This window comes from Temnothorax nylanderi, unplaced genomic scaffold, assembly GCF_030848795.1.
Source record: "Temnothorax nylanderi isolate EJ_2023f unplaced genomic scaffold, tnyl_v1.0 TNYL_tig0445_pilon, whole genome shotgun sequence".
NCBI classification, from domain to species: domain Eukaryota; kingdom Metazoa; phylum Arthropoda; class Insecta; order Hymenoptera; family Formicidae; genus Temnothorax; species Temnothorax nylanderi.
Genome location: NW_027249507.1, coordinates 61,190 through 77,963, shown reverse-complemented (window position 1 = coordinate 77,963; position 16,774 = coordinate 61,190). Strand labels below are relative to the sequence as shown.

Here is a 16,774-nt window from a genome sequence, read left to right as displayed (position 1 = left end):
ATTTTGATTTAGACTATCCAATAACAATTAACTTTATTTAACTTATTGAATTAAAATTGAATTTTATTTAAATTGTTAGATTGAAATTGACTTTGTTTTGGATTATTTGATTAAAATTGTCTTTGATTTGGATTTATTAGATTGAAATTGATTTTGATTTAAACTGTTAAATAAAAATTTTTTTACCTAAATTTAAATTGATGGATTAAAATTGATTTTTATTTAAATTATTAGATTAAAATTAGCTTTAATTTGAATTACTAATTTAAAATCGTCTCTAACTTGGATTATTGGATTAAAATTTACTTTAATTTGAATTGTTGGATTCAAATTTAATTTTATTGGAATTATTGGATTGAAGTTGGTTTTGACTTGTATTTAAATTTGTTTTAATTTTATTTATTTGATTAAAATTGATTTTTATTTAAATTATTAAATTAAAATTACTTTCAATTTTTTAAATTAATGTGAAACTAAAATAAAAATATATTAATATATAATTTTAAAAAAATTATTATAATTTATTCTATATTCATACAGAAAATATTAGAAGGCTAAATTGAAATTGATATTTACACTTGAAAAATTAATTTTGAGTCTAAATTAAATTTATTTTATAACAAAATTAAAATTATTTTTGAACATTTAAATATATTTTAAAACTGTTTTTACATAACTAAATTAAAATTACTTAAATAATAATTAACTATGCCTCGCAGAAAAGTAGTTCGAACAGTTGAAGAAGAAGAAGAATTTCAACGTAATAAACGAGAAAGAAAAGCAAAATCCCAGGCTGAAAGACGAGAAGCGAAGCGAATGATGACTAATAAAAACTGTCAATCTTTATCAAATACTAATGAGATTTATTCAAATATAACACAACCTTCTACAAGCTTTTCGGAAAATATAGTAGTAGATTATCATACTTCAACCATTTCATCTATGAAAGTAGTACATCCAACAACTGAAACAGTTACCACTACATCGCAAGCGTTTGATACATCAAATGTTTCTATGGTAAAAAATAGTAATAAAGTTAATGAAATAAATAATGGTATAAAATTAGTTAATGTTAACAACGATATTGAAATAATTCAAAACGTTCATAACTCAACTTTGGAAACTTTAAATAGCAATATTATTTCTTCCATACCTAGCACGTCAAATAGATTGATAAATTTGAATGATAACAGATTTGACGATTTAATTATTTTAAATAAAGTACCATCACAAAGTATTGTAACAGATGATAAAGCAGTAAAATCAAAATCAATTCTTTCTAATGTAATTGATAGAAATAGGAATGTAAAATGGCATGAAAAAACTCGAGCTTTAAAAAAAGGATACATAGACATTAATATTTCTCACGTTAATCAATTAAAAAATATTATAGAACATTACATAGGAGAAATGAATTTATGTTGTCAACATTGCGGTGCAAAACATTTTAATTCTGAAAAAGTAGCTAATAAAGGTAATTCGTTTAATGATTGCTGTAGTCATGGATCTGTTGAGTTAAATCCTTTGCCCCAACCTCCACATGAATTGTATGAATTGTTTATTGGAAATCATCCAAAATCAAAACATTTTTACAATCGTATTCGAGGATATAATAACATTTTTTCATTCGCATCTTTTAATGCAAATTTGTCAGACTTGAGCGCACAAAGACGTGGACCGTATTGTTTTAAAATTCAAGGACAAATTTATTATCAAATCAATACCGCGTTATATCCCGCACCAAATGAAATACCAAGTTATGGTCAACTTTTCATCATTGATAACAATGAAGCGACAGAGTGTCGATTACATCGAAATTCGAATCTCGATGAAGAAATTTTACGTTCAATAGATAATGTAATGCGTACGAATAACATTTTTGCAAAATCTTATCGAATGATGCACGAAGAAATTCAAGTGCAAACGACTGAAAATAACAGTATACCTGATTTACAATTAGGATTTTTAACAAAAAGAGGCATTGATCGTGGTCGATACAACGTTCAAAAGGTAAATGAAGTTGCAGCTGTCTTTTCTACTACGGCAGATGGTGAAATTCCGGAAACTTACGTGACAATTTATAATAAATGTAACAAGACATTACAACAAGTCAGTACAATAAATCCAAATGTAGAACCATGGATTTACCCATTATACTATCCGTACGGTAATCAAGGTTGGCATGGTAATTTACAACGCAGAGATAGTAATAAACGAATAAGTAGAGCTGCATACGTAAAATATCGAATAGCTATACGTGATAATTTTAATATTTTTGTCATGGGAAGACGATTATTTCAGCAGTGGCTTGTAGATAGTTATGTTAAAATTGAGAAGGACCGAATTAATTATTGTAAACAGAATCAAAAACAATTACGAGCTGAGACATATCAAGGATTAATTGATTATTTAGCAAACGCTGCCAATAATAGCGACGCTCACATTGGAAAAATGATTATACTTCCATCAACATTTGTAGGTTCACCTCGTAATATGTTGCAACATTATCAAGATGCGATGGCTATTGTTCGAAAGTATGGAAAACCAGATATCTTTATAACTATGACATGTAATCCAAATTGGCGCGAAATTAGAGAAAATTTACTTCCGGGTCAACAACCTGCAGATAGGCCAGATATATGTGCTCGTGTATTTAATATAAAGAAGGATTATTTGATTGACGTTATCGTTAGACAAAAATTTTTTGGTGAAGTTCTGGCATATGTTTACGTAATAGAATTTCAAAAACGTGGATTACCACACATACATTTGTTAATTACATTAAAACAAAACTGTAAAATATTAAATCCTGAAACAGTTGATAGATTTATCTCTGCGGAAATTCCTGATCCTAATGAAAATGAAAGTTTACACAATGTTGTTATGAAACATATGATTCATGGGCCATGTGGAGATTGGTGTCTGATAAATGATAAATGTTCGAAACACTTTCCAAAACCATTTCAACCTGAGACGACTATGGACGAAGATGGTTATCCGCAATATCGTCGAAGAAATAATGGATTGCTATATGAAAGACCTGGGCGGTACGTTGTTGATAATCGATACGTTGTTCCATTTAATCCAATGCTCTTACTTTTATTTAATAGCCATATTAATGTTGAAATAGTTACAAGTATACGATCTGTAAAATATTTGTATAAATATATTTATAAAGGTCATGACGCTGCATCCGTAATCATTGGAGAGAATATAGATAAAACAATAATTCATGACGAAATTCAAGATTTTATCGAAGCTCGTTATGTCGGGCCCGTGGAAGCATGTTGGCGCATTTTAAGCAAATCTTTGCAAGAAAAAAGTCACGCTATATTTCGTTTACCGGTTCATTTACCAAACGAACATAGTGTAATAATCGATGATAACATTAATAATGATGCGATAAGATCTGCTGTAGAACGAGTAACAATGTTGTTAGATTATTTTGAGTTAAATTCTCGAGATGAGGAAGCAAAACAATATTTATATAGTGATATTCCATCTCATTATGTATTTAAAAAAGTTACAATTAATGGCAGAACTATTAATCGTTGGGAGAAACGTCAAAGATACTTTAATTGTATTGGTCGTATGTATTCCATTAGTCCGTCTCAGATAGAATTGTTTCATTTACGTATACTTTTATTACATGTTAGAGGAGCTACGAGTTTTCAAAAATTAAGAACAGTTAATAACGAAATACATGAAACTTTCACCGCTGCATGTTTAGCATTAGGACTCATAGAAGATGATGAAGAATGGTATCGTGCAATGAACGAAGCCAAAGTTTGGATGATGCCAAGACGTCTTCGTAATTTGTTTGTACGAATTTCGATTCATTGTCAACCAGTTTATCCGAAAAAATTATGGGACGAGTTTAAAAAAGATATGTCAGAAGATTATATAAGACGATTTGGACCTATAATGGGAATAAAGAAAGCTTACAATTATATTGTCAATTTGCTTCAAATAGAAGGATCTAATATTACTAATTTTCCTGAAATGGAACAAGCAACAGAGGAACAAGTAACAGACAATGAAGAACAGATTGAGGAGGATACATTGATAGGTGTACGACAATATGAACAATTAAGTGTAGAACAAAAACAAATTGTTGATGTTATTTTAGAAGCAACAATAAATAACAATAATACTTACAATAATACTTGTTTTTATATTGATGGTCCAGGTGGTACTGGTAAAACTTTTATTTATACGACATTGTATTATTTACTTAAAAGTAGAGGAAAAGTAGTAAGTACCATGGCATTTACTGGTATTGCTGCGACATTACTTCCAAATGGAAAAACAATACACAAAGTTTTCGGATTACCTGTACCTCTTTTCGCCGATTCTACATCGAACATTAAAGTTCAGTCTAAAGAAGCTGAAAATTTAAAACTTGTGGATGTTTTTGTTATAGATGAAGCTCCTATGGCACCGCGTTATGTATTAGAAATAATGGATCGAACCTTACGCGATATAATGCAAAATGATTTGTATTTTGGTGGTAAAATCGTTCTTCTTGGTGGAGATTTTAGACAATTATTACCTATAAAAGAAAGAGCTACGCGTTGTGAAATTATAAATTTATCAATAAAATTTAGTACTCTATGGAAACAATTTAAAATATTTTCATTAACACAAAATATGAGAATTTTACCTCAAGAAAAAGAATTTGCACAATTTTTATTAAATTTAGGTAACGGATCTTTAAATGATCACTCAGATAATATTCATATTCCAGAAAAATGTGTAGCAAACGTTAACTCTGATATGATAAAAGATATGTATGGAGACATTATAACACATAAGCGATATAAAACTATGGCTAATCATGTTATATTATCTGCAAGAAATGTCGATGTTGATGAAATAAACGAAAAAGTAGTAAGTTTGTTGGATGAAACAACAGAGAGAGTTTATACAAGTGTAGATACTCCTGAAACGACTGGAGATAATGAAGATATACATGAAATAATTTTGACAGAATATCTTAACTCTTTAAACCCAACGTGTCTCCCACCGCATGAATTACGTTTGAGAAAATACACTGTTGTCATACTTATTAGAAATCTTAGTATCAATGAAGGTTTATGCAATGGTACCAGATTATTAGTTCTAGATTTAGATAATAACTTATTGCGTTGCGAAATTTTGACAGGTAACAAGACTGGAGAAATTATCTTTCTTAATCGTATCACTTTGTATTGCGAAAATGTATATCCATTCACTTTCAAAAGAAGACAATTTCCGGTGAAATTAGCATTTGCTATGACTATAAATAAATCGCAAGGTCAGACCTTTGACAAAATTGCAATAGATCTTCGAAAAGATGTTTTTAATCATGGACAATTGTATGTTGCATTTTCGCGAGTTCGTTCTTGGGATTCGTTAAAAGTTTATTTAAATAATGATAATTTATCTAACGAAGTAAAAAATTATGTTTATAAAGAAATACTTGATTAATAAAACGTAATGAATAACAAATAAGTAATAATATATGACAAATTAATGCAAAAAAATGGCAGAGTAAATAAAAATCCAAATAATAATTATGGAATGAATAATAACTCTTGATATCTTATGAAATATAACTCTTCAACTTTTAGGCAAATGCGATTAGTTATTTCCAATGGATTAATCAACGATTAAGTTAATCAGAGCTTAGTCGAAGTGGTCCTAAGAGCATAATTAACAAAAAGTCAACAGAAAGTTGACTTTCATAAGTCGACTAAAAGTCGACTTTTCGTCATGACAAAGTTGGCTTTTGTCTTTAAAAAAGTTGACTTCTCTGCTAAGTCAGTTTTGGTGCAAGTCGACTTCAAGTCGACTTAAAGACGACTTTTTGCTCTTAGGGTAATTCTGACTGGAATTGAAATTAACTTCGATTTTTTGATTGAAATTAGTTTTGACTTTGATTGAAATTGGTTCTAATTTAAATTGAAATTTACTTGGATTTTATTTTGACTTAAATTAAAATTAATTTTGACTAAAATTGATTTTGACTTTGATTAAAATTGGCTTTTATTCGAATTAAAATTAATTTTGACTTGGATTAAAGCTAATCTTAACCTGAACTGAAATCGGCTTTGACTTGAATTATTCTTTGTTTAATTTGGATTGAAATTAACTTTAACTTGGGTAGAAGTTAACTTTCATTAGGATTATTGGATAAAAATTTAATTTAAATGAATACAAAAGCTAAAGATAAGTTAGACGAAAATAAATTTAAAAAAAAAATTTATAAAAATTTAAAGTCAGAAAAAAAAAGAAAAAATTAGTTAAGAATAATCCAAATAATCCAAATAAGATGAAATAAAAAAATTTGAATAATATTATACAAGAAAAATTTAAAAGGAAATTATATATATAATTAATAATATAATAATAAACTATATGTTATGGAAAAATAGAAGTAAAAATTAATTTTAAAAAATTGAAAGAGAAAAAGGGAAAAATTTAAACAACGAACAATAATTATAAAAAAAGTTAAATTAAAAATCTCATTTTATATATTTGTAACAAAGTATTAAGAAAAAAAAGAGAGGAAGAAAGAAAGGGAGAAAAGGAACAGAGAAGAGAAAGAGGGATAAAGGAGAGAGAGAGAGAGAGAGAGAGAGAGAGAGAGAGAGAGAGAGAGAGAGAGAGAGAGAGAGGAAGAGAGGAAGGAGGGAGAGAAAAAAACAGAAAAAGACAGAAAGAAAAAGAGAGCAAGGTGAAGTAGAGAAAAACAGGGAAAGAAGAAAGGAGGGAGGGGGGAGGGGGGAAAAAAAGAGAGAAATGGGCAAAATCAAATAAAGAAGAGAGTCAAAAAAAAGAAAGCAAAGAGGAAGAGAGAGGGAGAGAGAGAGAGCAAGAAGAAAAGAAAAAAAAGACATCAAAAAGAGGTAAAATCTTTTAATGACATTAAATTTATATATATAATAATCATTTCTTATAAATTTCCTTTTAACAAATTATTTGGAGAGAAGAGAATTAGTTTTTTTTTTACAAATTTAACTTTACCTATTAATTAATAAAAATTGATACTATGTTGTACCTTCTTGATTTATTTGTTGCAGGACATTACTGTTTACTGATACATCTTCAAAAAAATTTAACAGAACTGTCATTATTTATGCACATTTCTTTTGGGATGATTAAAAATTAAAGCAGAAAAGTAAATAAATACCAGCCAAATGAGTTCCGACGAGGTAAGTTTAAACTATTTTTTTATACATATTTACATATACATATAGATATACGTATATGTATATGTAAATATGTATATGTAAATACATATATGTATATGTATATCTATATGTATATGTATATGTATATATGGAGGGGTTAAAGCCATAGTGGTGTAAGTCAATTTTTTTGACCACTTTTTTTTTCTTCTTTTTTCAACATATCTGCATGTGTAGACTGCATCTATGAACTAAACTCGATAGGTTAAAAAAAGTGACTTACACCACTATGGCTTTAACCCCTCCATATACATATAGTCTACATACATATACTTATGGTAAAAACATTGTTCATTTTATATAATTTTATAGATTTATACTTACGTACAAAGAATTTTTAAAGGGACAAAAGCTTATTTATTATTATATCAAATTATGTTCAATTAAACATGATTATATATGTATAAATCATTTTTTTCCTTCAGAAATTTTTTCAATAAAAGCATGTGTAAATCTATAAAACCATATAGAATTTTGTTTTAAATTATATTTTATTGATGCATTTATATGAAAATGTATTCGATAATTTATCAGATAACAACTCAGGATCTTCAAGCTCCAGTAGTGGCTATAGTTCCAGATTAAACTCCTTTTCAAGAAGTTTATTCTATAGTTCTGTCAGCTCTTCAGCCAGTTCCAGAGATCGAGAGAGAAAGAGAAGTTATAGCAAAAATGCTGATGTCTCATCGAGACATGACAATAAAGAGAAGAATAGGGATAAAGAAAGAGAGAGGGAAAGGACAGAGATCGTTGAAAAAGAAAGGAGGAAAGGAAACAATGCTATTTCCGAAAAAATTAAACAAAAAGGACGATCCAGGTATTGTATCTGTTATAAAATTAACTCTTAATTTTTTTTGTTTATATTTTGTTTATATTTAATTATTAAGTTAATAGTTGTTCGATGACCGATTGTTTTATCGTTAAGCTATACAATATTTTGAATTGTATTTTATTCATGCATTTATATGAAAATGTATTCGATAATTCATCAGACAACAGCTCAGGATCTTCAAGCTCCAGCAGTGGCTGTAGTTCTAGATCAAGCTCCTCTTCCAGTAGTTCATACAGTAGTTCTGTCAGCTCTTCAGCCAGTTCCAGAAATTTCGGGAGGAAGAGAAGTCGTAGCAAAAGTGCCGTGCCTCACGGAGATATGATAATAAGGAGAAGGAAAGGGACAAAGAAAGAGAGAGAAAAAGGGATAGGAACAAGGATAAAAATCGTAATAAAGAAAGAAAGAAAGAAAACAATGCTATTTCCGAAAAAGCTAAACAAAAATCAACGATCCAGGTATCGTATCTGTTATAAAATTGACTCTTTTTTAATTTTTTTGGTTTATATTTAATTATCGAGTTAATAGTTGTTTTTTAATTTTACAGATCTCCTTCCCTACATAGAAAGCGCAGAGAGCGTTCACCGATTCCTAGACTAACAAAAATACACATCGGTCATCTAATACGGAACGTCACCAAAGACCATGTCGTACAAATATTTCCGGCATATAATCAAATTAAGATAGTTGACTTTGTTTTAGATAAGTTTCATCCCAATCAGTTATATCGAATTTGAAACTCCGGATGAAGCCGAAAATACTATGAAACATATGGACGGAGGTAAAATGCGATTCATATCGATTTTGTACTTAATAGACTATTTTATGATCATGTTAACGCATCTCGTCTATTCACAGGACAAATATATATATATATATATATATATATATAGATGGCCACAGGAAATAACGGTTGCTCCAGTATTATTACCAAAGCCCCGACTATTGCCAATGCGACGCATGTCACCGGATATGGGAAACGCGCGCCACTACGATGGGGTGGTTAGTGATAAGAACACCCCGCCACGTTATCGCAGATGTAGATGTTTGTCGTTCATGAATCGTCGTAGAAGCTCTCGATCACCACAGCGCAGAATAAAAACTCGGTCGCGGAGAGAGAGAGAACTTATCAGGAAATCCTCGATATTGACGTACACCGTCGTTACACAAGATCCAGCTCGAGTAGTTCTCGATAATGTTTTTTTTTGTTTTCTTATAGAAGAAACTGTTTTCATGAAAAAAAATTTTTGGAGTTGCCGCTGCTAATGTGTTCAAAATGTTTTAAAACGTCAAAAAATTGCATTTTTAAAAAGTGTCTGTGTGTGTGTGTGTGTGTGTGTGTGTGTGTATGTGCGTGTATGTACAGATTTGATGTCCGTGGTTGCTCTAACTTCTGTAATAAAATGTAAAATGATGCAGTTTTTTTCAACGATAGAGCATCATTTAAGGAAGGATGAGATTGTATTTGATGATAATTGGTAAAGGGTTTCTTTTTTTTTTAATTTTTAAATTTTTGGAGAAATGTCTATTTTCGTTGTAACTTCCGAAAATTTTGAGATATTGAGATGAATTTTTTTTAAATAATAGAGTATCATGTAAAGGAGATTAGGGTTGAATTTAGTGAAGATCGGTAAAGGGGTTATTTAAAAAATTATTTTGAATTTTTTGAGAAATGTTTATTTTCGCTGTAACTTCCGCAAATTTTGAGATATTGGTCTGTTTCAAATTCCATATATAACTCATTAAGATTTGGTTGATTAGATCTAATTTTGTAAAGTTTTTATGTTTGTACGCATTCTCTGATATTTAAAAATTTGTATCTTATGAAGTATAATGAACCAAATCTCTCTTAATGAATTATATATGAAATAGGGGTAGAAGAGACTAAATTAAATATAATTAATTACAGTGTATTGATACTATACGATAATCTTTCATTAGTAAATGTTCAAAGAACGTTCTTTTCTATTTTCCGATAGATAAATTTTTATTAAAAAAAAAATGGCGCAAATTAGAAATTTGCACGTTGCTTCCTCATCATTTCAAAGAGAGGAAATTAGAAATTAGTACATTGCTTAATCAACATTTAAAGACGCACACAAATAAACTTCCTCTATAAGGCAGCCAAAATAATAAATAGTAATTGCATCAAATAAAATACAAGCTTCCTCATAAGAGGAGCTTTATGTGCGTCTTTAAATGTTGATTAAGCAATATGCTAATTTCCTCTCTTTGAAATGATGAGAAAGCAATGTGCAATTTCTAATTTGTACCATTTTTTTTTATTATATTGTATATATAAAATATTGTATTAGATATGATCATTGTTGTATAGTTGTTCCACTGTACTGGAAAAGTAATGTGTAACAATTATGTCTTAAGCTACAACTACATCTATTGTAATGTTCATCGTAAACGACAGTAACGCGCTTGTCGTAATCGCTATCGTAAACTCATCGTATGAGTTGATTCAGCTTGAATTCTTTACGATTACGACGCTTGTCTGGCGTTACAACATAACTTAACTTGTCAGTTTTCTCGACATATGAAAAAAAATGTGTTTATAAATATATTATATATACATAGATATACGGTTTACGACGGCTTCATTGCTTACAACCACGATCAAAGCGTTACGATAGATGAGTTGTAGCTTTAATAATGATAAGGTCCGCCAATGGCGATCATGAACTCATTTATATACATATATTATAAAAATTTCACGTTTCATCAGAGTACACTTTTGAAATATATTAATTTTGCAACACGTATCGATGGTTTTTCGTAATTAATACCTCCATTTTTTTGCAAACTATTTGTAATATTTACGTCATTCACAACGATATTTATGATATAAATGAAAAATGTAGAAAGAATTAATGTAACTTAAAAAAAATTGATATTAACTGTATTTTTTCTAAGTTTTCCTACTTTATAATATGCTAAAAGGGATCATGGAATTTATTTTTTAAGTAATAACATATATAATTAATGCTATAATTTATAATTATTTCAATAATAATTATAATTATAATAAAATTATAAAGAAATTTATGTGCTGTGTACAATTCTTACATTTTTTTATAATCAAGGTTTTTATAAAATAAAGAGAAGAGAAGAAGAAAAGAAATAAAACTTAAAAAAATTAATTTTGATCGAGAAGTTGATGTGTCTTAAGTCGATATGTATCGCGCTGTCGATATATATTACTATCACTTTTTCGCGCGAGAGTGGTTGGTTCATTAAGATGTCGGCGAGTTCGATAAATAAAGAAATAATAAAGAAAAACAAAGAAATAAAGAAGAATAAGTAAATAAATAAATAAATAGATAAATATAAATAAAAACAAAATATTAGAGATAGTAAAAATAAAAAAAAGGATGGCGGTAGAAAAGATTAAATAAAGAATGGAAGAAGAGATAGTGAAGAAAAAGGGAGAGCGGGAGAAGGAAAAGCAAAGGAGGTATAGTGGGATAAAGAATGTGAAGAGTAAGGTGGAAAAAAGAAATATGGGAAAGAAAGACGAATATGTAATAGATTATCTTTCGATAAATAAAGAAAAAAAAAAGAAAATTAATAACAAAGAACGAGTATCTGATAGATTATCTTTCAATAAATAAAATTAAAAAATAAAGAAAATTAGAGGTAGTGGTGGAAATATTGAAAAAATGGAAGAAGAGATAATTAGTGAAGAAAAAGGAAGAATGGGAGAAGTAAAAGCAGAGGGGATAACAAATGTGAAGTGTAAGAAAAAAAAAAGAAAAATAAGAGCCGAGGAAGCGAAGTGTGATAAGTCTTATGCGAGAAGTAAAAAGAAAGAAGAAAACAAAATATGGGAGAGACAGATGTGTGAAGTGAGCGGAGAGAAAAAAAGAAACAAGTGGTGGCGAATGGACATTGGCACAGTGGATGAGAATGGGAATACATTTTAACGGAGAGAAATGGTGATGTGGGACGAGTGTTTTAAGGTGAATGGAACGGAAAAAGTTTGGACGTGAAAGCGCGCGCGTTAGCGCGCGCTGCGTGCTAGTCCTATATAAAAAAAGTCATGGAGACGCGAGAAGTTGTTGTTTGGAGTCGAATATCTCGCACGTAGTGTTGCCGCTTTTCCGCGTGCGTGATTGGCTGGCGCGCGGTCGAGATTGACGGCGCGATCGAGATTGCGGCGAGTTTGGCGAGTTTCGCGTGTGTAAATCGTGCGATGTGACGTGTGTGGCGTGTGTTCGCGTGGTGTTTTGCGAGGTTAGTAGGATTTTTTATTATATAATAAATATAATTCACTATTATATATAAATATTTATTGATAAAATATTGGTAAATAAATATATATAAATTATATTATACATTAATATCTTTTAACGCAATGACGTGTGCTCGCGTGGTGTCTCGCGAGGTTAGAATTTTATATAAATATACATGATATTATTAGTAAATAAATAAATATATATAAATTATATTTTACATATTAATAGGTGCTTTACATTTTTACATCAAAACTCAGATAAGTTCTCACTTGTGACGTCGTTCTAGCCTTTTTGGCAATTAATGAATAATAAAGACAGAATGACATCACAAGTGAGAATTATCTGAGTTTTGATGTAAATGGAAAGTAACTATTATCTTTTAACGTCATCTATAATGTTTCAATATTTATTGCTTGTTCGTACAAATCTAATCTAAGGTATACGTTACAGTAATTATAGATTTTTGATACAGACAGTAAATTATATTTATCTTTGTAATCATATATTTTATATATATAAGCAGATGTAATAATTACTGTTTTTGCATTATGTAAAATTTGCCTTATTTTAGATATACCGATGAATTTAATGTTCGAGAAGATCTGATGGGATTAGCTATTAGTGCTCATGGTGCAAATATTCAACAAGCGTGAAAAGTTGATGACATTACAAATATAGTTGGAAGAAAATTCATGCATATTTAAGATATATAGAGAGGTAATAATAAAAATTATTATCGCTTGTATTATTTCGAAATTGTTTTATAAAAGTTTATTAAGATTACGTAGAGATATTTTGGACAGCAGTGAAGATTGCGTTCGGGGCTTTACTGTCAAGAGGTGGTTATCAGAGAAGTAATTTAGGATATATGAGTGGCAGACAAAGTCATCTTCCAACCTAGCGTAGAGATCGCAGAGATGAATATCGTCGTACTACCGATGACGAAGACACTGTTTTAGACAGCCAAGATGTTTCAAGCATTGATAAAGGTAATAATAATAATACTTATTGATCACGCGCGTGTGTGTGTGCGTGCGTGCGCGTGTACACGTGCGCGTGTACACGTGTGCGTGTGTACGCGTGTGAAAGACGTGCTTGATCGGTAGGCTGACGCGCATATTTGTATATGTATATGAATACATTTAGAGTTAATCTATATACATTTGTTTAGGCAGTAATGCCGGCCCGTGCGACCAATCGACCATGAATAGCAAGGAAGGAACACCCGCGAACGACGTATCCATATCTAACAACAGTTCTCAGGGACCTAAAGGCCAAAGAGAACATCGGTCTCGTCCTCCTCATATGCAGCAGAGCAATAAGCCTAAAGAAACTCTGATTAATGGTACCAGTGATTAAGCAATTACGTTGCGTCGTCACCAATTGCCAATCGCTACTAACGTTGCTACGTTACACCTGATGAGAATTATTAACTCCCAGCACGTAACATGACGCATACCGACGCAAGGATTACACGATTATAGAACGCGTCATGATTAGTCTACACTCGTTGTTAAGACTGTTTGTTACCGACATAAGAATACGACAGTTATTTAAGAAATCGTCATTCTCCTTAAACACATTTAAGGACACATAATATTAATATCCATGCATGGTTTAGTTTAATGATGGTAATTACACTGTCATGTTTGATATACGGATATATTTATTGGGAGATAGAGGAGTAGCATTTGGTAAGAAGGATTTCCTGTTTGTGAAACTGTGCCTCATTTTTATACTAAGCTCTCCTAACTTATGTGGATGTATCGTATGGTACACCTTGGTCACTTGTTAACGTTTAACGATCCAATATTAGGTTGGATAACGCGCGGTTTGTACGTCAATTATCGCTCTGGATAGATTTTTCATCTAGATATGTCGCTCAGTACTTACACAATATATACAATTTGGTATTCGTAGTGTGATGTTCTGGTATCGAGTTTATTTAATTTAGCTTGATAGTGTCTTAATCCGATGGGCAAATTATTCAACATACTTTTCACGAATGTTCCGTATTGAGGTAAAATATGTATTGTTGCTTTGATACTTTATCACTTTATTACTCGACCCAATAATCTCGTCGATTACTTTGATACGCGCTATCGGAGGTGATTATGAAAACCGAAAAATGAATGTGACATAACTAAGATGTAACTCGATGCGGTACAAGGAAAATGGATTTCTGTTATTATTTAATCGTAACAATGGTAGGCGGCAGCTTCAAGAAATTCTGGTTCAAAGGTGTTCCCAATGATGTTCCTTTCTATTTACTTGAGAAAATTGAGTTTTTGATTTACGATTATTAGTAGAGTTATTTAACAACACTAGATTTTTACGTTTCAAAGCTGTGTTGATTAATAACATTATGATGATGACGAAAATGACTTGTTTGAATTTAACACGGTCAGATGTGCACAAGGAATCGATTTTTATTTCTGAATACACTTTTCACGTAATTAAGCGTCTTTTCTTTCTTTTTTTTCTCTTTTTTTCCTTTTCTTTTAATTATTATATATATATTTTTTTACTTTTACTACAGTCTAAGCATACACTATATCAAACTTTAGAATTCGATATCGAGTTTTTTTCTGCATTGTTTCGTATGATTTAAAAAGAAAGTAAACGTATACTTAGTAATACTAATGTATGATGTACCAGAGAGAAAGAATGATACATGTTTTATGATATCTAGCTAAAGTACAGACTTAGCGCATACCTTTATTACTATAATAATACTTAGTGGAAATGTGGATGTCTGAACAAATAAACTAGCTTTACTATACTAAGCTATAAAATAGATATGATCAATTGTTTTAAATTGATTATCAACATTTATTAAAAATCAGTTATCAATTTAAAACAGTTGTTTCTTCTTCCGGATATGATAATAACTAATAGGACGTATCTCATGAATTTTGCAAAAACACATGGCGGTTGATGCAATATATCGACACCTAACAAAATAGCTGTCATTTTATCTGAATATTCTTATGGTAGCCAAAAAACTGAGATATTCTCTAACTTGCTTGTTTCCGATATATTTGTATTGATTGTAATTTGATCAAAATTTAAAAATAAATCATTTCTGTACGTAAACTGGCAATTAGTACAATAAACCTTGAATTTCCTTTAATATAAACGATGCGATATATGAATACGATTATGAGCTTATTTTGATCAAACTTAAGGCCATTGCACGTAACAAAGATTCAGCCATAATCGTAAGGTCGTAAAAAAATAAACCAATCATAATCGATTATTCTCCTTGCGTTTGAAGAATAATCGAGTGTGATTGGTCTATTTTCTTATGGCCTTACAATTATGACTAATGGCTTCTGCCCACAGGACGCGGAAACGCTTGCTGCGCAGCAAGGAGCGACGCGGTAACCAAGCAACGTGTCACTTTTCTGTAAGAACCAAAAGTTTATTAGCTACCGTGTCGCTTCTTGCCGCGCGGCAAGCGTTTCCGTGTTCTGTGGGCAGAAGCCATAAAAGTCTATCCAGACAAACTTGCATAGGTGCATAACCATATGCATAAAGAAACGGATTGGTCTATTTCCTTATGCACATGCATACGGACCAATCAATTCTCTTATGCTTATGTTTATGCGCTATGCAAGTTTGTCTGGATTGACCTTTAAACTTTGTTATGTGCAACAGCCTTTAAGGGCCCGGACACACAGTTTTTCGTAACAGTAACAGAAAGTTTCGACCAATCGCGTTGCTTGAATCGGGAACGTATGTACGACCGTATGTTCCCGAATCGAACAAAGCGATTGGTCGAAACTTTACTGTTACTGTTACGAAAAAGTGTGTGTCCGGGGCTTAAAGACCTTCAAGTGGGAAGCACACACTTCTGCACAACGCATAATGCGTAAGCATAAGAAAATTGATTGGTCCATACACATGTGCATAAGGAAATAGACCAATCAATTTTCTTATGCTTACGCATTATGCGTTGTGCAGAAGTGTGTGCTCCCCGCTTCACACATAAAATCCCATAAAGACATAAAAGGTAATAAGCATAAGAAAATCGATTAATTTTAATCTAATATTTTCTTTTACTGGGATTACGGACAGCACAATACTTGATTAGGATTGGTCGATTTTCTTACACTTACATTTTACGTCTTTTCGGGATTTTATGTGTATAGGAAGTTTTAATAAAGATTTTTTAAGACTCCCTTTTTTGCACTTTTTCAGCCAGTAAGCTAGGTGGACCTACACAATATTTATTAAGTTTTAGACAAATCGGTGAGGAAGCCACTTTTCTTCATAATTACCCGAAGATTTATTTAAATTATAAAATAGCGACTTTTCTCAAATAAAAATTACAAGAAAATGTTATCCTTAAATGATATCCAATTACAACAAGTAAGGAATTACACAGACTAAAACCAAAGGAGAGTATACGAGACAATGCAATAAAATTTTATATGTAACAAAAACAGATGGAGTTATCCTGTATG

General features: G+C 30.6%; 1 protein-coding gene, 1 long non-coding RNA gene and 1 pseudogene across 6 annotated transcripts; all 3 read left to right on the top strand.

Annotated features, from left to right (window-relative positions):
- The first annotated feature begins 1,899 nt into the window (after window positions 1-1,899).
- Window positions 1,900-7,817, top strand: LOC139782846 (uncharacterized). Its single transcript, XM_071721930.1, has 5 exons — window positions 1,900-2,185; window positions 2,480-2,707; window positions 2,819-3,047; window positions 3,657-4,449; window positions 7,767-7,817. The coding sequence occupies exons 1-5, from the start codon at window positions 1,900-1,902 to the stop codon at window positions 7,815-7,817; spliced, it is 1,587 nt and encodes a 528-aa protein (XP_071578031.1).
- On the top strand, window positions 5,700-9,543 carry LOC139782845 (uncharacterized; annotated as a pseudogene).
- A 1,594-nt stretch (window positions 9,544-11,137) lies between these two features.
- On the top strand, window positions 11,138-15,401 carry LOC139782842 (uncharacterized). Of its 5 annotated transcripts, none has more exons than XR_011721010.1 (4): window positions 11,138-12,303; window positions 12,877-13,022; window positions 13,112-13,294; window positions 13,477-15,401. It is a non-coding gene; the product is annotated as an uncharacterized lncRNA (long non-coding RNA). The 5 variants fall into 5 exon arrangements; XR_011721007.1 differs by having other exon boundaries at window positions 13,109-13,294; XR_011721008.1 differs by having other exon boundaries at window positions 13,094-13,294.
- The last annotated feature ends 1,373 nt before the right edge of the window (window positions 15,402-16,774 follow it).

Excerpts from the sequence above, each read along its gene's own strand:
- LOC139782846 (XM_071721930.1), top strand. The coding sequence starts at position 1,900 with ATGCACGAAGAAATTCAAGTGCAAACGACTGAAAATAACAGTATACCT. Across the intron at positions 3,048-3,656 it reads CTATATGAAAGACCTGGGCG|AGGAGCTACGAGTTTTCAAA; the intron begins GTACGTTGTTGA and ends ATTACATGTTAG. Across the intron at positions 4,450-7,766 it reads CTCCTATGGCACCGCGTTAT|ATAACAACTCAGGATCTTCA; the intron begins GTATTAGAAATA and ends ATAATTTATCAG.